This window comes from Calypte anna, chromosome 4 (assembly GCF_003957555.1).
Source record: "Calypte anna isolate BGI_N300 chromosome 4, bCalAnn1_v1.p, whole genome shotgun sequence".
NCBI lineage: Eukaryota > Metazoa > Chordata > Aves > Apodiformes > Trochilidae > Calypte > Calypte anna.
This window is the reverse complement of record NC_044247.1, coordinates 17,860,076-17,883,777: the sequence shown is the minus strand read 5'-3', so window position 1 is coordinate 17,883,777 and position 23,702 is coordinate 17,860,076. Positions and strand designations below refer to the sequence as shown.

Here is a 23,702-nt window from a genome sequence, read left to right as displayed (position 1 = left end):
ATTTGGGTCTTTGCAAGAATCTGGAAGCAAATTTTCACTGGAAGATCTGAAAACCCTTCACAGGGGAGCCCTGTCCCAAAAGACAGATGATCTGGTGGCTCCCTCCCAGTGCCATGAGCTGGGGAGCCCTCCAGACATTTTGTCCTAGCTCTTCATCCCCTGACTCTGATGATGCTCCAAGTAAAAACAATTGGTGCCTCAGAAGGAGTTGTTAGAGGGGAAACTGAGCCTCAGAAATGGGACACAATCATAAATCTTACCAATCTTGTGCTTATTTCACTGGGCTGCTACACACCAGAGCTGTTCACACTCTGCCTGTCCTCTGTGATGCTGGTGTGGAAATGGAGATTGTTTGACACTCTGGTGCTTTGGGAAGGGGGGATGCTCTGGGGACCTGGCCCGATTTCCCACCCTCCTGTTCTAGCTCACAGCCATACCTCTGGCTTCTAAAACCTGCTGGGGAGAACTCACGTGTATGCTGTGGTGGAAAGCAGTGGTGTGAAAGCAGCTGGGCAGAGAAAGTTCTTTTGGTGGCTGTGTGGCAGGGCCATGCCTGCCCTCTGCCTGCTGGGAGCCTTCAGAAGACAGGAAAAATCTGCATCCTTGGGTCTCTGTGACCTGTGGATTAGCTGCAGTGCCACTCTCCATCACTATCCAGGGCTCCCACACAGGGTGACAGAGCACATATCTCAGAGACATGCTGCCTGCACCAGGCAGGATGCCTAAAGTTGCTTCTGTCCTTTGCAGACCTCTTGTGAGACGTTTTGCCAAAGATGAATGCTCTGACTCTATTTTCTGGCGTTTAGTTTGCAGTTCTGCTTTATCTGTTTGATTCCTTTCCCACTGCTCTTCCCTTTTTCTTCCCTTCCCACTACCCCTGGTAACTGAGAGCTGGTTGTAGCTGGTGTATGGTTACACACTGTCACCCCTGCAGACCTTGCAGCTGCCAGCTGTCTTAAAACTGCTCTGAGTTTCCCTATAGGACTCATTCTTTCTTCATTCCCTCCGTTTGGCTCACCCCACTGAAGGATCCTGAGTCCTTCCTCAGCCCTGTCACCAGCCTGAAATTCACTTTTCCATGTTTGGAGAAACTGCAGTGTCCCAACCCAATGCTAACCCACATTCCAGTGGGACATTGAGACTCAGGGCATGGATAAAGCAGCAGATCAGAAGTATCCTGGGGGGCCCGGCTGTGAGCTGGTATTCTGGGATAACCCACAGCTGCCTGAGAACCAGAGGGGAGGGAGCTGTAAAAAATGTGTTTTGTTTTTGTGAAGAGGAGTGAATCAGCTTCCCTGCTCCGAAGGACTGCAGGACACAATAGGGCAGGGAGAACAAGAGAGCCTGAGGTTGAAGCCAATTGAAAATGCAAAGAAACTAGACAGGCAGAAGGGGATTATTCAAAGCAGAGGGAGAGCAGAGCATGGGGGTGTCTGCATCTCGCCGAAAACACCACTGGGATGAGTGGGAAACAGAAGAATCTGGGTTTAGCAAAGAGCCAAGGGACAGCACATAAAAGAGGCAGCGGGGAGATAAAGGCAGGGAGCGTGGCTGATGGGGGCAGACGCTCCGGGTGCCCGGCTGGAGGAATGTCAGGGTTTCACTCGTGATTGGCTGGGGAATGGAGGAGTCAGTTTTCACGGGGGCTGATCAAAAACTTTCCTTTTGCTTCCCGAAGTTGCTGTCTGAGCAGAAGCATGGGGAAGAGGAGGCCGGTGGCTCTGCCGGTCCTCGGGAACGCAACTGCGATGAGATGAGAAGGGTTCTCTGTGCAGGGATCTGCAGCCAGGAGCAGGCTCCGGGAAGCCGTTTTCCTTCTTTTTTCCCCCAACTCCTGCAGGAGCTGAGCAGCTCTCAGCTCTGGCATGCGGCTCATCCCTGAGGATACTATGTCACAGTATTCCACTAACTTTCTCCTGCTCCCCATCCCAGAGTACCCCGTGCTGGACTGCGTGCCCAACAAGATCATCAAGCTGGTGGTGCTGGGAGGCAGCAGTGTTGGCAAGACAGGTAAGTCCATGGCTGGAGCTCTGTGCTTCTCCTTGCTGCTCTGCTGCCCAGCTCATTTGCAGCCCCCAAGGCTGGGAAAACTCTCTAAATGTTAGAGCCTGAAGGTTTTAAGCTAGTTTTTGGGGTTTTTTGAGAAATGCACTGAATGATTTGTGGTTTGCTGTGGGGCTGTGTAAGCAGCCAAGGGGAGGTGGGAGGAGGAGGGAGGAGAGGGAGCTGTGTTGGGAGCTCTGTACCCACAAAGGATTCTACCTGGGTCTTGTGCTCTGGCTCTAAATTCCCCCCAAAAAGGGGATGAGTGATTTTTATTCTTCTTTTATGCTCTGCAGACAAATAGCAGTGTACAGGATCTGTCTTCCTGCATCAGTCTCCAAAGGAGAGACGAGGGCAAAATGAGCATCACTGCTTTTGAATGTATGGTTCATGATTTCAGAGATCATTAAAGCCAGGTCTGGTTTACTGCATCTGAGGTTCCAGGGCACTCAGTAAAACGTCTGATTGCCTTGGATTTGAAACAGACACGTTTTCATGTTACTTCTTAAGTAGTTTGTTAGAGACAGAGGCACAGTCCATTTCATTTAAGAATACAGAAGTAGCAAACCAGAAGCTGCTGTGAGGAAAAGTACTAAATTGTGTCTACGGTGGAGTTGTTTGCAAAGTAAAAGCACTACCTGGCTTTGCAAATGATTGGAGATTAAAGCACTACAGAAATATAAGTTACTGTTGCCATGGGAGCATTTTAAAAGTTTTAAAGTGGTGGAGAAAAAGGCAAATGTTATAACCCAGCAGTGTAAGAAGCACCACAGGTTAAGGTGAGTCAGAAGGCCCAGGGCCCTGCAGCATGACCCATGTGTGCAGAGCACATACAGTTTGTTTGCTGGATGTGATTAGATACCACTAATGGGTTTCCTGGGGAGGACTTAGGATTCCTGAGGCTGGGAAGAACCTGTGCATCCATCAGCCTCACTTCTTACGGGACACAGAGGTCTTTAATGTGCTGTTGGGGTTGGCTTTCAGTTGACTGGCTTGCTCCTCTTGCTTCTCAATGATTTCAAACCAAAGGTCAGACTGTCATACCTGCAGTCACAACAAACCAACCTCAGGATCCTACACTGAAGAGCCACGCTGAATCCAAGGGGTCATTTCCAACACCAGTTGTGAAAAACTCTGTATTAGGTATCACAGCCTGGCCCCAGCTCCTCTTCTGTGAGTGCTGAGAGAAGGATTTGCAGACTAATACGTGAGCAATTCAGAGGTTAACTTGGTTTCATGTTATGCTAACTCTTCCAAGGGAGATACTGCATGTGTTCTGCAAAGATTGGGTTTGGTTCCCATTCAAGACCCCTCTTTGTTCCATTGTTTCACAGCCCTTGTTGTGCGATTTCTCACAAAGAGATTTATTGGGGACTACGAAGCCAACACTGGTGAGTCTGCTTTCTCCTCCAGTCCTGCTCATTGCTTGCACAGACAGCTGGCTTGGGACCCCTGCACATTACAGGCAAGCCAAGCAGTGTTAGATGTCCATAGGTGCATATTTTCAGTGAATAGCCTCAAGCTCTGAAAGCAATAAATCAAAGGCTCATTATTTATCTCCCTTTTAGCTGGTCTGGGTTGGTTGCGTTTTGGTTGGGTTTTTCCAGCTTGATGGAAAAGGATCAGAGTAAAACACTTGCTTGGGGACATATCTCTACTAAAATGTAGATCTGAGGAACAACTTGCATATTGACTAAACCCCAGAAAGCCAGTGCTGCTCTCCCTGCAACCCCAGGGAAGCCAGAGGAATTCCAAAGTGCACAAAAGGCACTTTCCCTGCCCGGTCCTTTTTTGCAGTGGCTTTTATGACAAGGGAGACTTCCAAATGGAAGTCATCTCTCCCTAAGATAAGGGAAGTGAGGGTGCAAACTGCTTCTGCTGCATTTCTTAGTTTAATCCTGACACCTCAGAGGATGTGCTGATGTGAACGATGTAATTCACTGTCTCTGCTCCATGAAAGTGCCACCTGCCTGGGGCAGTGTTGTACAAAATACCTCTGTACCCACCAGCACATCCCACACACAGGCCATCCCACAGGCTTGGGCTGAAGGAAGATAGGACTCAAAGCAGTGGTTGCTTCCTTTTGGAGACAAATGCTGATAGTAGAATGATGCATTAGGAAAGGAGGTGGCAGTACAGGACACCTTTGATCTCTGCTTGTCTGATGAAAGACAATCTGAAAGCCCCTCCTCACAGCTCCCTCTCACTGACCCGAGGTAACCCTGATGGTTGGCTGAACTGTTTCTCTTTCCTTTCCTTCATCTCTTCCATGGGAGACTGTACATCAAGTCAGAGTTCTGAGCTGTGGGATGGATTGCTGCCAGGCACAGTGCTGAGAGCCACATGCTTTTTGCATTAAGCTACCAGCCCCACAGCCAGGCTGGAGAAGAAAACAAATATGCCAGCAATAAGAAACAGGTGGCAGTGCATTTGTGACCATTCAACCATGCTTCTCCTTCAGCTGGGCATGAGGCAGAGCACAGTCAGAGGCTGGAAGTACCTGCTCTTGCTTCTGCAGTGCATTACAGAGCAGGAATAATATGTTGTCTGGTCTTGGTTCAAGATCTTCCCATAAAACACTAACACAGCTTTTCAGCTGAAAAAAAAAAAAAAAAGCCCAATAAATAAAAAAAAAAATCTCAGATGCAATCTTTGCCATACTGAATTTTCTTTAGATTGTAAATGTTTGAACTCAGACTCTTTTCCCACAAACACTTGTTTCCTGGAGCAAAGGGGGCTTTCTGAAGTGATGGCATTACTGTCACTAACTGACCTCCCTGTCAATCCCAATTCCTTGCTCCAAGAGATGGGATTTCTCTTCAGTTGAGATGATGTTTATTTTTTAGATGCTAAATGTGCTTTTTAGATGCTAAATTATCTAATTATGCTAATCTAATTATGCTTTTTAGATGCTAGATGTATTTGGACAAGCCTGAAAGGTTGGACACAGCAGTTGTGGCTGTAGTGTGACTTGAATTAAGTAAAAGGATGATGACATTAATCTCTGAAGCTGTCCTTCTCCCCAACATGGACAGATTGTAAGCTCAAAACTTACATTTTCATTGTCACTTAACCAGCACCTCAGTAACTAAACAAAGCTGAAGCCCAGGACAGTGATGGTCTTACTAGAGCTGTGTCAGCCCTTGATGTTTTGAGCTAACACTCAGCCCTGAGCATGTCTCATGCAGATCAAGCAGCAGTCAGGCTGCAAGTGTCCACTCTGTGGGGATTCCAACCGAGCTCTGACTGCTAAGGTCACACAAACCCCAAAGAGCTTCTGGGTGTTTTGTGTACAGTTTTTGTGTCAAAATTCAGAATCTTTTCCTTTTTAATAAGCCTTCAACAGGAAAGAGCTCACCCCTTTTACAGGCAACATCTGGATGTCCTGGTTTGAGATTAGACATGCATGCTGTCCACAGTTTCAGAAAGTTAACAATGGGGATTGAAAATATGAATGGGATTTATGGCTTTGGCTACTTGATTCCACACAAAGTGCCATCCTGGGTAAACCTCCAAAACATCCAGCCACACAGCAATGCAAAACCATTGAGCTAAACAGCCACACAGCTGCTTTGGTGCTGCTCACTTTTCTAGAAGCAGCTCCATATCATAAGCCTCAAAAATCCTGATTTCAACAGCCCCATTTTGCCTTGATGTATCTTTCTTTGTTACTGCCACTGACTTTAATGATCTTACTTTTCCACCAGGTGCTTTGTATTCAAGAAAGTTCACCATAGATGGGGAACAGATCTCTCTACAGGTGCAGGACACTCCCTTTGTTTCCTTGGAGGTAAAACATCTGGCTTCCCTCTTTTACTTCAGACTGTGTCCTAAAGTTCTGTGGCTGTAGCCAGAGCTCCCCAAAACTTAGTAAAGCCAAGAGCTGAGGTTCCTTAGAAATTGTTTTAACTTGTTTAAGAAGGAGTTTCATTTCCTTTGTCCCAGTCAAAGGTCTGCACTGCTTCAGCATCTCCCACAGACAGGTTTACCTTAGCCTGTATCTCTGGCTGTATCAGATGATACATCTGAAATCATTTGAAGGGACTGTTCCTGAACAGGACTTGTTGAGACTGAGCATTGTTGGGTTTGCTGTTAAAATCCTGAAGGAAGAGAGTTTCTTGCACTCTGCGGGCTGAGTACAGCATTTCAGGAGGAAGTCCTGTGGCACTTCTCAGGATTCTGGCTGTGCAGGAAATGTTAATGTTTAAAGAGAGAAAGAGAAGCAAACAGATAACTGGTTTTTGTTAGGGGATTCATTGCAGAGCAAATGACTGCGTGTTTCAAACTTCATTCTGGAGCAGAGATTTCAAGTTTAAAAGTAGCCCATTAGCCTTTGATTTCCCTGAATAAAGCATTCCAGGAGGGATTATCCACCCTTCTCACTGCAGGGTGGGCCTAGCTGGAGTAACTGAGAATTTCTGCTCATTAGGGCTCTCTAATCTACACCTTCTCCAAAAACATTTTCAAATGCTTGCCAGAGACATGAGTTCCTTCCCTCCCCACCACCCCAGGAAAGGAGTTTGCTGGTGAAAAGAGGCTAGCAGAACAAGAAAGGTGGCTAATTATCTTCATATTGGATACAACCCAGATACCAACAGCTCCAATTGCCCTCCTTCCCACACTCTGCCCTGTCCTGGCTTGAGTTCACTCTCATTTTTAAACAAGGCTGCTAGTGAGGATCCTTCTTCATTCCATGTGCAGCTCTGTTAGGTTTTGGGGTTTGAGGGTTTTGGGTGAGGGAGAGGAGTGTTAGGAGCTTAAACAATTAGGTTGCTCAGAGGATTTAGTGTTACTGTGAGCCTGCAAGGGCAAAGAACTGCTAGGTAGTGTCTCTATGAACAATACTGAAATATTTCTGAAGGGCAGTTAGCAGAACTCCAGGGGAAAGCTGGAAGCCTAATTTGTACTCTGAGCCTTTTAATCCTACCAACTTAATCAAGAGGGGAATAGAGAATATGCTCAGTGCCTTGCTGGATGTGAAAGAAATTACAGAGTTCCAGAAGGGCTGGAATATTGACAGGGGTGTCAGTTCTTACAAACCAAGCACACTGGCAAGAACTGCAGCAGGGATCTCCCAGGCTGGTTGGGTTACATGCCAGCACACATCACAGGGAGTAGAGGATTAGCTGCAAATAGCTTCATCTTGAAAAGTAAGCTGATCTCTTTTCCAGCCCCACAGCACTGCATTCAGTTTTATATCCCCAGTGCTGGAGATTGTTCTGGCTGGCTGGGTAGGAGTGGTGATGGACTGGACAAATGTGTGACCAGCAGAACAGTAATGCAAACTCATTGCTGCTCCCCAAAATGAGGAGTAAGATGTCACCTCCTTCCCAGTTCCAGAAATTGGTTATTTGTAACAAATTGCTTTTTTTGAAGTAATTTTGCCTTTGGAGACCTATATGGCAGAAAGATCTGTCAGGCTTCACCAGAGCTATTGAGAACCACTGGAGCCACCAGTGGAGTGGCTCCAGAACCACTGGAGTTCCCTGGAGCCACCGAAAACAGAATTGGGAAAAGCCCTGAAATAACACCTTGGGGGACAACTGTTCATTTGCAGTAGTGTGACTAAGCTGCTGAATTTTATGATGCTTTTACCATGCCCATCACAATTTTATCCACAACAGAAGCAGAGTTTTCTACCACACTGGTTCAGTACAACAGAACACAGAGCAAGTTTTTCCATATCAGTATTTTGGCTGATCTCTTATTTTCAATCCATTTGCTCTGACCCCTCTCCACTTCACACTACTGCTCACCTATAAAATATCACTGACAGAGCCAGATGCTCCCTGGCAGTCAGGGAAGCTCCTGCCTGTACCTTGAGAAACAGCCAGAGGTGAGGTGTTCAAAAGCTGTGTAGATGTGGTGCTTAGGACTGTGGTTTAAGCAGTGGTCTTGGTAGAGGTAATTGGTTAATGGTTGGTAGAGCCAAGATGGTGATTGGTAGAGATAGGCTAATGGTTGGTAGAGATAGGCTAATTAGTAGAGCTAGGTTAGTGGTTGGTAGAGCAAGGCTAATGGTTGGTAGAGTTAGGTTAATGGTTGGACTTAAAAGGTCTTTCCCAGCTGGAATGATTCTGTGATCAAAACCAAGCTCAGTAAGGGCGCTGTGGGGCTGTTTGCTCTGTCTGCTCCCTAATTTCTAACCTCTGCCCCCTCTTGGTTTTGGTGGCAGGATGACACTGACAGCATCTGCTGCCAAGAGCAGATAAACCGTTCCATCTACTGGGCAGATGGTTTTGTTTTTGTGTACTCCATCACTGACTACGAGAGCTACCGCGTCATCCGGCCCCTCCACCAGCACATCCGCAAGATCCACCCCAACGCCAACATCCCCCTGCTCCTGATGGCCAACAAAGGAGACCTCCTGAGAGCCAGGCAGGTGTCCTCCAAAGAAGGACTCCAGCTGGCCAGCGAGCTGGGAGGTACTTACTATGAAGTCTCAGCTCGGGAGAACTGTGAGGGGGTGCACGAAGCTTTCCAGCAGCTTTGCCAGGAGGTCAGCAGGATGATCGGGAGCTGCAACGGGGAGAAACGAAGAGGCCTCCACCTCATCCGACCCAAATCACCAAATATGCAGGACTTGAAGAGACGTTTGAAACAGGCTCTGACTTCCAAAGGGAAATCTGCCACCACGCTTTGATGTAGCCAACGTGGAAATGGGTTTCCACAGCACCGAAAAAAAAAAAAAAAAGGAAAAAAAAAAAGTGAGAAAAGAAGGCAGGAACGGGAGGTTATCGCTGAAATTCAGCCATCAGTCTGTGTAAGAGGCTCTCCTCACAGCCTCACTGAAACTTCTGAGCTCATTCAGCAAAGGAACTCACAGGATTTGCTCTTCGGGGCAAGAATTTAGAAACTGGGATTTAAAAACCAGGTTGTCCTCTTCTGTCTCCTTTTTGAAAGGGACACAGTCAAACAACTTGGACTTAACGTGTGGGTTTTATCAGGAAACAGAATGAAATCCTACCTTTAAGAGAAGTGGCTTCTCTTGGGGTTGGTTGGATTCCCAAACTTAGGCAACAGGGGGAGTGATGGAAGTTACCCTGAGCAAGCAAAAGTTACCTGATTGCCTTAGTCACAAGACTGGAAAATAAATGGCAAAAGTAAGAGCAGAAGGAGTGAAAATTAGGAAATGAGAGCTTTTAAATCACAGTTTATAAAGTGCTCTCATCAGCTTGGGGAGAAACCTGTTCATAGGGAAGCTTTGGTCTTACAGTGTCTCTTGAAAGGGAGATTTTTATTTTTCTTTTTAAATCAGTATTATTTTCAGGTTCTTTTTCTTGAAACATATATTGGTTGTTTCTGAAAGGGATTCTATGGGCAAAATACATCCTTGCAGCACCATTCAGTAGTCAGTTTCCCAGTGGCATACTTCTCATTTCTCAGTAGGTTTCCTACATGGCAATAAGAGAGGAACAAGTAGAGCAGTGCAAAAAACCTGCAAAAAAAGGTATTTATTAAACAAGAGCAAGGAGGTGACCAAGAACTATTTAAGGCTGAGGTTGGTTTTGGTTTTTTTCTTTTTTCCAGACTAGTTAGACTTCAAGTTCAAGTTGCTATTTGAAAGGAGGAAAAAAGAAACAAGGCTTCCACATCAAGTGTATCTAATTAATTAGTTGGGATTTTTTTAAGGAGAAAAGGTTTTCTGATGCCTGAAATTTCTGGGTCTGGGATTTCATCTTTTTGCTGTTTGCCTTCAGAGAAGCCTTTGCTCAAGTGCAAGGCATCCAAACCACCCATCTCTCAATACTTACATCCCTGTCTCAGCGTGCACAAAGGGATTTGAGGTTGTATCCCATCAGCTGGCCCATTTTATGGGAGGAACAACACCCCCCTGCAGCACCCATCATCCTGTTCCCCAGGAGAGGAGGAAGAAACTGGGCTGGAGCACAGGAAGGTCATGATGCAACCATCTTTTTTCTTTGAAAATGAAGCAGCTGGGCCATTCAGGGGAGCAGGAGATGAAGCAAAGCTCAGTGATTTACACTCAGGAACACAGAAGGAAAAACCTGAGCTTGATGGATATAGGGAAATACTCCCAGCTGTGGTTGCAGCTGGAAATACTGAGCTAAATCAACTCATTATGAGCAGCAAAAATGTAAATTGAGTCTTATGAGTATTTATATAGCTCAGGGCTTGAAAATGCAGTCTACATTTCTCTTCTCCCTACATTAGAGAACTCTAGTCATGCTTTTCCTTGTCACCTGGATTTGATCTACCCACAGCTCACTTTCTGTTTTATTTATTGCTTTCCACAGCTGGTTGTCTGAGAATGTCTTGTGCTCTGATTGATTTCTTGTCTTGATAGAAAAGAGCTGCACCTTTTTAAAAATCAGTTTGTGGTAGGAGGGGAGGGGGAAGTTAGATCATCGGAACAGGGGCTCAACCAATATCAAAGGATTTCTGGTTTAGCTGAGGGATAATTAACAACTTGGTGTTTGAGCAGTGTCATTATTCCTTGCAGGCACTTTGGGAAGCCATTTATTAGCACAGAGTTTCAGTATTTTCAGTGATTAAGAGCCTAGCTCAAATACTGAATGTAAAGGTTCAGTAACATAAAGCAGAGCAAAACAGTTTGCAAGAGACAAACAAACTGACAATTGTTTCCATTGGAAAAAAGTGATCACCCACTTGGAACAACAATTAAATACCTTACCATCCCAGTACTGTACAAAAAGGGCTTCATTACACTGAGGGCAATTTGCTGGGAATATTTGTTCTTGCAACAGCCTAGGAGAAATAGGTTCTCTAGCTTGTTAAATCTGTTTGAATCTTACTCTTTCAGCTCTAACCCCATCTTATTTGGGAAGAAAGTTCAACAGATCTCAAACCTGTCAATGTTTCATTTTCAATAGTAATAAAAACCCACAGGCTCCTTCCTGGTAGTGCATAGAATGTCTCATGTCTTTAGAAATGTTCCTTGTTTATACTAGACTAAAAATATTTTTTTCCCTTTCTCATAATCTAATAAACCTTGCCTTGGAAATATACCCAACTCTTCATACATTTGTGTTCCTACAGAAGTAACTATTCCCACATTCCTGGGGCACTGGTGGGGAAAAAAAAAAAAAAAAAAAAAGTCTACATTTCAGCTAAGGCCAAAAAATATTGAAACATTTAAGTCTTCTCCTAAATCCTAACATGTGGCAAACATCTCTTCTGCTCCAGAAACTCCAGTAGAGTATTTCCTTTGTTCATTGACCAGCAATACAAATCCTGTAATAGCTTTGATACTGGTTTTAAGCCAGGCCATAGCATCTAAAAAGACAATAGAGCTCAGCAGTTTTATTAGCAAGGCAGCACTTGAGCAGCAGAACACAGCACTGTGCCACTGGAGCTGAGAGAGGCTGAGGAAGGAGACTGGGAGCACAAAAAGCAGGGAGAATGCTATAGAATTATGGGCCTAAAAATAACCATGTAAAATATCAAAGATACAACCTGATCCATAATTAGAATCTTCAGGCTGCCAGGGAGAAACATGTATTCTACTGAGTGTTTCAAATGAAGCCTCCATAGAGAGGGTGCTTGACATAAAGTCAAGAGAGAAAAGGAAAAAGGAGTGTCTGTTTTTATATATATATATATATACATATAAATATAAATAGTTCAATTCTCTTCTCATTCATATTGGCTAAGTCCAGATTAACTCCACTGGAAGCAAAAGCAACAAGCTGCAGCACTTATTTTTTTTAGTCCATCCCTTTTAGTTCTCCTGAAGAGTTTAAATCTTGAGCACCAGCTGGGTTTCAAGATGGTTTACAGCTGGGTTTACTTGGACACAAAGCAGTGGCTTGATGTGCCCCAAGGTTACACAGCTGAGCAAGTACTTGAACTCAAAACTCTGTCCCTTGTCATTAATTCCCAACTCTTCACAACATCTACCAGACCATACCACCTCCCTCAAGGTATGCACAAAGCCCAGTGAGTTGTATTACCCAAGAATGTAATTAAAAGTCAGAGGAAAAGTTACTTAAATTACAAGCTGTGTGGGGAACTGACTGAGCAAAGTATTCCTGACATGCTGGCACCATGTGCTAACACTGCAGCTGACTTCTGGCTTGTTGAGGACATTTGTAAATGGTTATTTTCTGCAGCCTTTCTGTCAGTTGTGTTTCCCACACATTTCCAGTGGTTGCCCATGGAAACAGAGGGTGACTTGGGAGATGGGAAAATCAGGCTCCATTTTTAACTTCTCCTGTGACTTGCTTGGTGATCTTGGCCAGATCTCTTAATCCAAGTTACTGTGTCCAATAGCAGGAGGAAAAACATTGCCATGTGCTTCAGCATCCACAGGAGAGAATCACCAAGGAGAAAGCAGGGAACTGCCTGCCCTTCTGGCAGGGGTGGCTGCAAGCTGAGCATCTGGATTCAGATCTTGATTCCTGGTTTCTTCAGCTCAGTGGTTTAGGTCCCACATTTACATCTGAAACAGAGGAACACAGTGATTCTGATCTGGATTTCTCAGACAGAAGTGTTTGTATCCAGCACACCTGTACCCAGCACATCTGTCAGGTGGACAAATGAAGAGAGAAACTTTCTGAGACATGAAAAGAAACTTGGTCTGCACCAGAAAACAGTTGTCCAGCTGTTCTAGAAGGCTGACAGCTTTTTGTTACTGCTGGATTTCCCTCTGCCCACTGGCAAGCAAGAAGACTTTGGGGCAACATCACAGTGACACTGCTGGAGCTGTGTTTGCAGATCCAGCACATGGCCCTGGAGCAGGAGAACATCACAACATATTTTCAAGATTTAGTTGTTCTTGTGTCTTCAGAGTTCTTTAGAGCTGCCCCTGTCTCCTTTAGGGGTAGCACAGTAAAGCCACGCAAATGAAAAGCTACAAACCAGTTTAAAAACTCCAATCTAACACCTCTGGAGACAAAGCAAGACTGAGAAGTTTTCACCCCTTTTCTCACTGGCTCTGCCCGTCCTTCTCCCTCTCCATTCACGCCTTTGTGCTTGTTTAATTTAGCAAGCAAAAACTACTGCAGTTCTTCTTCCTTGGGCTTAAAAACATGGATTCTTTTGCTCTTTAGTTTAAAACATATTTCCAAATATTTTAACTCCAGACATGGTATGCAGCAAAAGCAGAGTGTCTACTTAGCCTTTTGACCTTATTTACTTAAAGCTTTTTAAAGCCCGTCTAAATGAGTCTGTGCAACTCTGTATTCAGACAAACCTTTCAATTCATGCCATTTCTCCTCAAATGCTCTCACTGGCTTAGCCCAATGTTTCCTTTCCTTGTTTTGTGCTTGCAGTGTTGACCTCATTTTTGTTGTGTTGCTTACTAAACCTGTTTCATTCTTGTGAAGTTTTGCTGTTCTTCTCTGAAATCTCTGTTTTAATCAAGCAAGTTCTCTAAGAAGAGAACAAGTGGCAGCTGAGCTCAGAACAGCTGGTGATTTTCTGCTCTGTCAGATTTTTGCCCATTATTGAGGAGTTTGGAATAAATGGGAGCCTGGAGAACAATGCAGCAAACCCACTTCCAGTCCCCCTTCATCTGTCTGCCTCCTCTGGTGACAATAATTTTAGCCAGTACAAAGTGGACAAAGTTTACCCTAAATGCTGGTGTTTCAGCCTGGGTTCCTACAGATGGAAAAAGCCACCAAACATGAAGCAGAGATGAGCTGATAGGCACTGTAAACCCTAGGAGCCAATTCATTTGGGAGCTGTCATACCAATCTTCTTTGCTTTAGAAGCTGCATTTTTTACATTTTCCTTTTCATCCAAAGGGGTTTGAAGACACAGCCTCTGGATCTCATCACACAGACACTTACTGTCTCCTCTGTAGCAGGTCCAGGGGGAAGCTGCACATTTTCTAAATATGATGGGTGAAAATATGCATGCCCTGGGCTGTTGTTATGGCTGATTGTGGAGACTGTTCCTAAGGATAATGGTTTTTTTTCTTTCTGGGCAGTAATGCAGAATGCTAGCAATCAGTAAGTGGTCATTTTAAAAAGGCATTAATTTTGTTTTGTGAATCTGCAGACACACTCTGTACCTTCTCTGCTGCTTAGAAAGGTCACCAGATAAGCAGGGCTTGGGCTTTTTCTGATGTAGCCTTTGAACCCTCACAAAGAGAGTTGAATTAGGTCACTCTTTGACTGTGATCCAGGTCTCCAGATGCTTGCAGAGGCCACCACTCATCACAGAATCAAAGCATCACTCTTCACAGTGTTCTTCTGCACTGCATTTCAAGCTCTCAGTATTTCCCAGTGCACTGGAAAATACCCACTGAAGTGCAACAGCTTATTCTCTTGCCTCTCTATTTTGTGATGAAGATTATGGCTTTATATCTGCTGGGGACTAGAACTCATACCCACCCTTTATAAAAAAAAGTATTTATAACTTCAAATGAATGACATTCTTCATTATTTAACCAGCAGAACAAAGCTATTGTCCTACATGGCAGCAGTTCTGTGACTGTCAGAGAAGAGCAGTGGGGTAGGGGGATGAGAGAGAGGTGGAAAATCTTCAAGCTATGCTCCTGTGTGCATTTGATTTTCATCAAGGGAGACTGACTGTCCCTGGAGCTCTGGGAAAGGTAGGTGGCAATAAATAAAAAGAAAAAAACCAGGCTGGTAGCAATGCTGAATAGAGAGAAAGCAATGCTGGCAATTTTGGCTCAACAGTCTGCTCTGATCCCACGTGGGGATGGTGGGGGAGAGGAACATTTGTGTGTAGAACGTTCCCAAGTGCCCAAAAAGGGTTAATGGGGAAACCACAGGTTCTCTGAGGCAGAACCATAATGACATTTCTGTGAACTACACATCTGGAGGTGCTCTGCTGAAACAGAAGATGAGAATCCAGGCCTTGGAGAGCCATCAGAGTTTCCCATCTCCATCCTGTCAGAGCAGGGGGGAAAAGCCCACGTCCCCCACGTCCCCCACACATTCCAGTTCCCATGGTCACTTTATGCCTGTATCAAAGGCACTTCTCTTAAAGGGCTCCAGTAGCATTGCTTGTCTCAGTGTAGTGTTGGTACAGCTCCAGCAATGAACGGAGAGGGCTGGAGTTGTGATTCTTCTCCTCCTTTTTAACTGCCAAGACCACCTATGAAGTCCAGAGTCTAAAAGCTAGAACCAAATACCAAATTTATCTGACTAGTGTTCATCAGGCTGTGCTGGAGAGCAGTAACTGGCTCTCAGGAGAGCCATCATCTACCAGAAGAGCAGCTTTTAAACCCCAGAATTACATACTTGTGTCAGGACTGTGAAATGATACATTTTCTATGTAAGTGCTGTTCTGCTAGCATTATTTATTAGGCAACTTTAAAGAAAGCAAGAAGTTTTGTTTCTAAATCCTGTGTGCTAACCATGGAGACCCTTCACTTTATCTATTTCTGTATGTTCAGTTTTAGCCATTTGCACTTCTCAACCTCTCACTGGGGAATGAAAGAGCCAAAGCTTCACCTTCTTACATCTTGGGCAATGCTGCAAATAAATCTCAGCAGTGGAAGAACCAAGAATCATGACCAGAGCTGAGAGAACACCTCCAGTTTGCACAGCCCAGACCCCTCTCAATCCCCCTGCTCTGCCTCCTGGCTAAGAGCTGCTGGTAGAACAGCTCAAAAGCACTGGTGCTCACCACCTCTTTACACGTGGTTTGCAAGGAGCTTTGCAACTGAGGCTTCACAGGATGAGGGGAGCCAAAGGGTTAAATGTTTCCTGCCTTTAATCTAGGATCACGTAATGTGGAATGAATGTTTCAGCTCAAACTGCTTCCTCCCTCTGACAGTTTCAGAGTGTGGGGTCAAAGTGTGGGAGAGATGGGGAGACAGGAGAGGGGGGGAGTGTGGAGCTAGTAAACCCAGAGAAACCCAGGGACACCCAGAGAAATAAAAAGGATGGTTTCTCAAGCAGCTTCAAGCCAGCTGTAAGGGCTGTGCTGGAGCCATAGGAACATGTTTGTGACTTTAAGGACTTGCTGATCTTCCTCTGCTTCTCCCATGTGTGCTGCTTCTGCTCTGGGCACAGTTCCCACGCTACATTGCAACATGTGCCTTGAGTTTCTCACAGTGTCTCTGCCCAGACACAAACTGCAGCTTCAATCCTTCCTGCACCCTGCAAATTTAAGATGTGGGACTCCTCCTTTTTGCTACCTTTCATTTTCCTGCCTGTGTGGATCTACTCCTCTGCTACCAGATCTCCTTTGTACACCAAAAGGCTCTACCCAGAGTGGCAAGCTTCAGTTTAAAAACTCAGCAGATTTTACATGAATCTGATTTTTTCAGACCAGTCTGATCTCAGATCACTTCTTATACAGAGAAAGACTGGTCTGGTTTGATTTCATTCGCAGGCCTTCCTACAAGGACAAAGTGGTCACTAGTTCATGACTGTCATGATGTCAAAATATATTCCTACAGACCACTGCATCCCATGTTTGTCTGTTTTCCTTCTAGCTTCCTCCTACTCTGCTGCAAAAGTTTCCATTGGAGGAATTTTTTCTTGTTTAATTTCTCACAGATTAATGTAAACTTCCAATCATTGATAGAGGGGTTGAGGAAAAAAAGAAAACATAAACAGCTATACAAACACTTAGGCAAACACACTCTGTTATCCCTCCCACTTCAGCCAAACACAACAGTCCTGACCTCCCTGTTTTCATCCTGGCTTACACTCTGTCCACCCAAATTCATGGAATCACAGAACCATGTGGGTTGGAAGAGACCTTTAAGATCATCAAGTCTTAAATTAATTCCCTGCTTCTCTCTCTTGAGCACATCTGAGGAAGGGCACCAGGTGCTCCTTCAGGAGGCTGATGTTTTGGCATGCAATGGGGTCTTTATTGTGTGGGTGTCAGAGCTGCTGGTGACAAGGCACATGGCACCTCATGGTCACCTTCTCTGTGGGTCACCTCTGCAGCAGGAACACAAAGAGGTTTGGTAGATCAGCCCACTGCTGAGAGCACTCAATTCTGCATCTTCCCACCAACTGATAACAGAAGTCTGAAGGGAATCAGCTGACAAATCCTCTTGCTCAACACCACTCACCCCTAAGCTGCATGAAAAAAACAAAACCCAAAACTCCTTTCATGGCAGGAAATCCTCAGGCCAGTTTGTCACCAGGATTCAGAAAGATTTGAATAATGGAGCTGCTAACAGTTGATTTTGCCTGGGGAACGATACAGGCAGAAAAGCTGCTCAGCAAACCTTCCTGTGGGCTGAGAGGTACAGATCTGATTTTCAGGCTACCAGGGAAATGTGGGCTCTAAAGCTTTCAGGATAAAGATGCAGGATCCTCTGAGGAGGAGGACTCCAGGACTCTTTTTAGGAGTTCTACAGGAAAACAGTTTCTCTTGAGTTGGGAAAAGGTCAAACTCCTTCCCACAGCTCCAAACATCTTATTTCTAAACCAGTTTCCAGCTTGTACTTTCAGCCTTCCAACTGAACAGAGAGATGCTAATTTAAGTCTCTCTTTTAATGCTACCCTGGGTATATTGGAATGTCCTTTGTGGGACACTACCAGTTCCTCTCTGCTCCCAGATCTTCACCCTCCCTGCCTCTCAGGCACGTTTTCCTGATAGAGCAAGACATAATGTAACCTGAAGGACCAAGAACACAGCAGGGTGGTGCTCAGGTTGTCCCACCCCTGAGTTTCAGTTCCAATAAAATAAAATAATAATAATTAAATCCTTCCTTTGTGCATTGTTGTGAGATCTATTGATCAGAACTCCTGTGTGCAGGGCAGGTGTCAGGCTGGTTTCAATATTCCATCACTGCTCCCTTGTGCAGAGAAGAGCTGATGGTTTGTTATTAATAGAGCAGGAAATGGGGCTTAAACTTTGCCCTCTAATTACAAACAAAAGCTACAAGAGCTCTGGAGCTTCTGGGTAAACCCAGGAATGAGCAGCAGTTTCTAAGGAAAGTGAATCCCAGAAGTAGAAATCCAGATTGATGTCTCCCAGGGAGCTGAATTAAAACAAGGTCAGGCTTGGCAGCCTGCCTCCTCTTCACCTTGAGAATATTCTCCAAGGGATGGATCTGGAAAATAACTGTTTTGACAGAGGGTTTCCTGTTGTGAGTGCTCTGTGCAGGCTCCACATCAAGAGCTGGGATTTGTTGTTGTGGTTTGTTTTTTTTTTTAAATATGTGCTAAAGCCACATTTTCAAGTGGTGTAAATTGCCCTAGCACCATGAGAGTCTTACGGATCAAAAGAAATCCAGATGTCAGTTTTTATTGGCTGAGGATTCAGCTCAGCCTGAAAATCCCCCACAGCAAACCACCATTTCTGAGCCTGGGAAGGTAGTGGCACAGCCAAAGTAAGAGCAACCAGTTTTTTCAAAGCCCAGGTCACCTCTGCAATTGCAGAGAAAGCTTTGTGCCTGCTGGTTGTCTCCATTAGGTCGCATGGAAAAATCGTGGGGAGTTGTGCAAACAGAAGCTCTGCCTGTTCTGTGCCCCTTTGATGTGCTTTAAACTCCTGTTGCATGGTTTGCATTCACTTTCCAGGAATAGCCCAGTGAGATTCACCCTGGCACAGGAGCTGCTAGTGACTAGGATGAATGTCTTTAGGGTATCAGTTACCCTCTTGTGCAGCACCAGACTACTACGATGCACGTGGGAGTTCTGCTCCACCTGTGGGCTACCAGACTTTCATAAAACAAATATGATCTTAGAGCAATAAACAAATAGATTATTTATAGATGTACCAGTTCCTCTAGCACAGCACAGAAGGTCATGAGCTACCCCTGGCCATGCTGCTACATCCTGAGAGCACAATTCCCTCTGCAGCCATGCCAGAGCCAGACCTGAAAGCAGCAAAGCTCCGTTAGCAGAAAGCTGCATTCTAGCTAATAATCCCTGCTTAACTGCAAAACATGTAGCACTATGCTAACACAGCCCTGCTGCTTCCAGCTTTGGAGCTGGTTTGGTCAGCATTAACTGAGGACTCGCTGCCCCACGCTCTATTGTGTGATGTGGATGTGCCCTTGGAGTTACACAGTGGGTATTTGTTCTGGAACTGCTCATTCTCTCACCCACTCAGCACAGAAACAATGCTCTGTGATTTTTCTTTTTTTCCCAAGTGGTCGTAACTAACAAAGCACAAGCCATATAATCACACAGCACTGCTCCACATCACTGGAGATGCAGACAGAAAAAGAATTACCTCCCCACTGCTTTTCAATAGCACACACACACAAAAAAAGAAAATCATTTTGCCCCAAAAATTAAGCCAGAAAAACAAAGCCTAAATTCAGCCCAGCACCTCCCTGCCTTTAAAGTTCAACCAGTGTTCAAGAAATGCTCTGTGCTGTGAGCAGCCTTTACAACTGCTGCACTCTTGCTGTGCTGTGAACTAGAGATGGGACAGACACCGTGTCCTGTGGACACCTAAGGTCGATTTCTCACAGCAGTGGTGGCAGCAGCTGTGCCGTGGCAGTGCAGGCCCAGAAATCCAGGACAAGGAAAGAGCTGTCACAGAAAACCAAACAAGACTCTCTTTTCCAGTTCTTTAGCAGGGCATGAAAGCAATTAAAGAGATAGTGAGTAAAGCTGTCATGGAAAACTTAGTTTTATGGCTATGTTTCTTCTTTAGTGTGTTTCCCTCCCCCTGCTTTGCTGTTGTTTCTGATGAAGATGGATCAAGATCCTGGAGTGTGCTTCTGACTATCAAATGCCCAATTTACCTTGCAGTGTTCCAGTAAGTCCAGCTGCCCCAATAAAGATATCAAATTACCTGTGTGTCCTCCTGGAGCTTCCTTCTTCTTGTTCTTGCCCCTTGGGCTGCTTCTCTTCCATTGTGCTGACACCAGTGTTTCTGCAGTCACCTGGGAATGAAGTCAGAAAATTGATCCACACCAAGAGCAATGAGGCAAGAAAAAAAAAAGGTCATTTCTCTAAAACCAAGTCTCTACTCAGTCAGCTGTGCTTGGGCTTCTTTGAAATCTGAGATTTGCTCAGCTAGTGGTGACTTGGGCATATTGGCAAAACTGCATGTTCATTGTAGGGACAGATCTTCACCAAGGTGCCCTATTTGAGCTTGAGGAAAGTGTACTGAGATGAGAGAAAGTTACTCACTACACCCCCATTAGAGCAGTGAAGAAAAATTTGTTAGTTAAGGAACAACATTGAGCAGGAATTACTGAAGAAAGTGACCATGAATTCCCAGTAGTCTGGGAATTAGAAGCTGGTTTCTATCCATGGGAGGAGGTGAAGTTCTGGAAGAGCCTTCCAGTGGGGAACAAACACTTAAACTGGTTTTAAGAGGAGGTTTGCCTCTTCAAGACTGTACAAGGCAGCTTTGTACAGTGGAAGTGTCCAAGGAGGTCCCTTCCAATGACCTGGCACATACTGAGCCAAAAGTGAAGTACCCTCCTCCAACAGTCTGTGTCACAGTGTGGCAAAGCACATTCTACAACACTAATAAAAAATCCTGGCTATTTCTCTCCACTTTATCCCTCTGAAGTACAGTGCTAATTTCACCACTGCTGGTTATCAGCACTTTTCACTCAGTTAACTCAAGAGAGATCAAACCACACAAGAACAAAGCTTGAGAGACTTTCTCCTTGGAAGGAACATGCCCTGCAGTGGAAGAAGGGCACGTCCTAATCTTTTAGATTCTCATAGAATGTCAGGTTGGAAGGGACCTCAAGTTGGAAGGGACCTGTCAGGTTGGAAGGGATCCAACCCACCTAGGTAATACGGATGATAACTTCTGCTGAACTGTTGCACTGTGCATCCCCACAGCACTCTTCACTTAAATGTTAAAACTTTCTATTCTGGAGACACCAGAGTTTTGAACAGACAGGAAAGAGGAGCTGGCCACTCTGGCTGAAAGCTTGCAATAAGGAGGATTGATCCTGAACAGAGAAAAACTCAAAATGACAAATGAGGAATAAACCAGGGTTTTCTTCTACACTACCCTAAAGCTGCCTCACAAAGGTGGGGTGCTGCAGAGGCTTGCTGCAGTGCATGCCTACCCATGGCCCTGTCCTGGGTGCATGTCACAAGGGCTGGGGCCCCAAGGATGTCCTCCTGTCTGCAAACCTGCGATGACACCTACTGGTAACCAGTCAAAGCTGTTCCTGTTAGCACTCAGTGTGAGCCTGCATCTCCCCAGACATTAGAGACATTTCTTTTTCCATCCCAGCTTTCCTTCATCGAGGTTCTCCAGGGTGCTTTTGTCCATCCTAGAACAGGCAGCTGGGCTCTGTTTAGCCTGGATTATTTACAAACCCCACTTTTAAGGTTTCTGTCTCCTTTTAAGGTTTCTGTCTCCCAGGCTGGGACACATCAGTGGGTGAGCATTGGGACCTCAGCACTCTGCTCACCTCTGACCAGGACACTCCTGGCATGGACCTCTCCTGGACACCTCCACACTAACAGTTCTGTTATCCCACAGGACAGGAGTTGCCCTTAAACTGGCACCCAGCACCTGGTTATTTGCTCTCTGAAGACCTTAGGTGACCCTCTCTATCTGCAGTTGTCAGTGACCACACCTGGAAGGTCACCCACAGCGCAATGATGCAAGAACCACTTCAAATAAAACAGCCCCACTGCAGACTGCAAGGGAAAGGGAGTGTCTTTGATAAAAATCATGTTTTAGAACCCAACACTACAGTTTTTCAGAGCCAGGGGTAGTACATTTCCTCTAAAAGTTTCCTTATTTTAAAATGAAGACTTTGACAAAAGAAATCCACCCAACCTGTGGAGGACTGAGGGTACACTAAGCTCTTCACAAACCGAAGGATGGCAGAAGATGTGACCAAAATGTGAAAAGTCTCAATCCCCAGCCCAGAGCTAGCATCAGGCTTTCTAATTATGAAGAAATAACATGGAAAGAAAGGAAGGAGCAGAGAGGGGGAATGTGCATATATTCTGAATATGTATTCTGTCAGTCGTCTGGAACACTGCAGAATGATTCACACTTCTACAAGGTGCCATAAATTACAGGCAAAAATACCAGCAAAGAATCCCACATGATCTTTTCCTACTGAATTCCTCAGATTTGTCCCAGATTTTAACTGGTTTGTCTTTTCCTAACATGTGGCTGGATGGCACTACAGCCAATCCTAAATAAGGAAAGGACCCCAAGATTGTAAGGGCTGGTTGAAATTATTCATCTGCATTAAAGAACATTTCTGTACTTGGAGATAGGTAAAGAGTTGGGCAGATGGATGATCTGTTGGCATCCCCAAGGAGAACACAGCCTGGATTAATCTCATTAACTTGGGATATCTACAGAGTAGACATAAACATCTGAGGGCTGGTTTTCCAACTTCTCTCTCCACCAGAGAAATGAGCACTTGAAGAGCACGTTTTGCCTCATCCTAGACAGCTGGAAATCTCTCTGCTGGGGTGAGATGAAGAGTGCCTCAGAAGAGAATCTATTTTCCCTTATCTGGAGACTCCATATGTAGATCAACCTTACAGAATACATACAAAAAACTTGTATAAAAGATCCTCTAGGGAGAGCCTGGACAGCCATGGTGTGGTAAATCCCTGGCAGACATCTAGAGTGGAGAGATGAACAGCCTCTCCCTTCCCATGAAGAGACAAATCTTCTTGCAACATATGAACTTCTCCTTTTTTTTACTTTTTACTTCACCCCATGGTGAAGATTTTCTCTTGTCTGAGACATCAGGAGCAGAATCAGCTGCAGGTGTGACTTCCTCCAGCAGTTCCTACAGGTTCTTCCTTGGATCAAGCGTGGTGCTTCTGGGAGCTCTTTAGCTACAGTCACTTAGAGACAATTCCTTCCCAGAGTAGAAAGCCATCAAAGCCTGCAGAGCATCATTTGGGACCCTAATTTGGACAAAAGCAGCATTTTACTCATCCAAAAGTTTCTATGGTAAAATAATGTATAGCACTCAGTCTTATTTATAACAATTATTTATAAACAATTTAGCTTCCAAACAGAATAGTTTGTCCATGGTTATAACAGACAGAGATCTAATATAGTATTGACTTAATTTGGCAAACTTTGACATTTGCCTGTAATTAGAGCTGAATAGATTCTGTTAGTGAAGTTCATTTATTTGTTTATACTCCTTGGTGTCCCCACAGATAGAATCAAACAAGAACTCTGCCTGCAAACATGTTTTTCCTCCTGCATTTATTGCTCATGGCATTGCACAACATTTTGAGGCCAAAGTCTGCAACTTAAGAGAACCAATTCTTTAGCAGGAGCCACTTCTTGTGAAAACAGTTTTGGCTCAGAGTGACAAGGCTTATGGGGCTCCCCCCAGTTCCCTATCACTGAAATACCACAACGGAATAAAAAGGAGTCAGGAGGCTAAACCAATGTCCTCTGGATCACTGAAAATCCAAAAAAGTTGATCAGATTTCAGAGTCTGTCCAGAAGAAAGATGGATTTATTTTTTGTCCCCAAAGCACATTATCATTAAAACTTGTCTAGCCACATAAGACAACAGCATCCTGAAGGGTGAAGCAATAACCACTGGGAGTGGGTCAGCATTCCAGCCAGCTCAGGTACCTGCACAAGCCACTGCTGCCATTTCAGGAATCAGTGGATAAATGGGAATGAAATGAGAGGGAGCTCAGCTGGGACAGGAGGCTGCAAAGAAATCCTCACTTCAGCCAGAGCTGAAGATCTTGAAAAGTGTTTTTTCTTCCCAGAGATCTACTAGATTTCCTTGAATTTGGTGTTCTCAGGGTTGAGGAGACAAATATCCTTCATGCAAAACTCATCAGGAAAAA

At 44.9% G+C, this 23,702-nt stretch overlaps 1 protein-coding gene across 4 annotated transcripts; it reads left to right on the top strand.

Moving 5' to 3' along the window:
* The first annotated feature begins 1,548 nt into the window (after positions 1–1,548).
* Positions 1,549–8,856, top strand: LOC103534149 (ras-like protein family member 11A-like). 4 transcript variants are annotated; one of them, XM_030448937.1, is made up of 5 exons: positions 1,996–2,010; positions 3,378–3,434; positions 4,053–4,259; positions 5,751–5,833; positions 8,219–8,856. In XM_030448937.1, the coding sequence occupies exons 3-5, from the start codon at positions 4,208–4,210 to the stop codon at positions 8,684–8,686; spliced, it is 603 nt and encodes a 200-aa protein (XP_030304797.1). In that variant the 5' UTR covers positions 1,996–2,010; positions 3,378–3,434; positions 4,053–4,207; the 3' UTR covers positions 8,687–8,856. The 4 variants fall into 4 exon arrangements, with proteins under 4 accessions (XP_030304796.1, XP_008498303.1, XP_030304797.1 ...); XM_030448938.1 differs by lacking the exon at positions 1,996–2,010 and adding an exon at positions 3,253–3,265; XM_008500081.2 differs by lacking the exon at positions 4,053–4,259 and having other exon boundaries at positions 1,554–2,010; positions 8,219–8,849.
* The last annotated feature ends 14,846 nt before the right edge of the window (positions 8,857–23,702 follow it).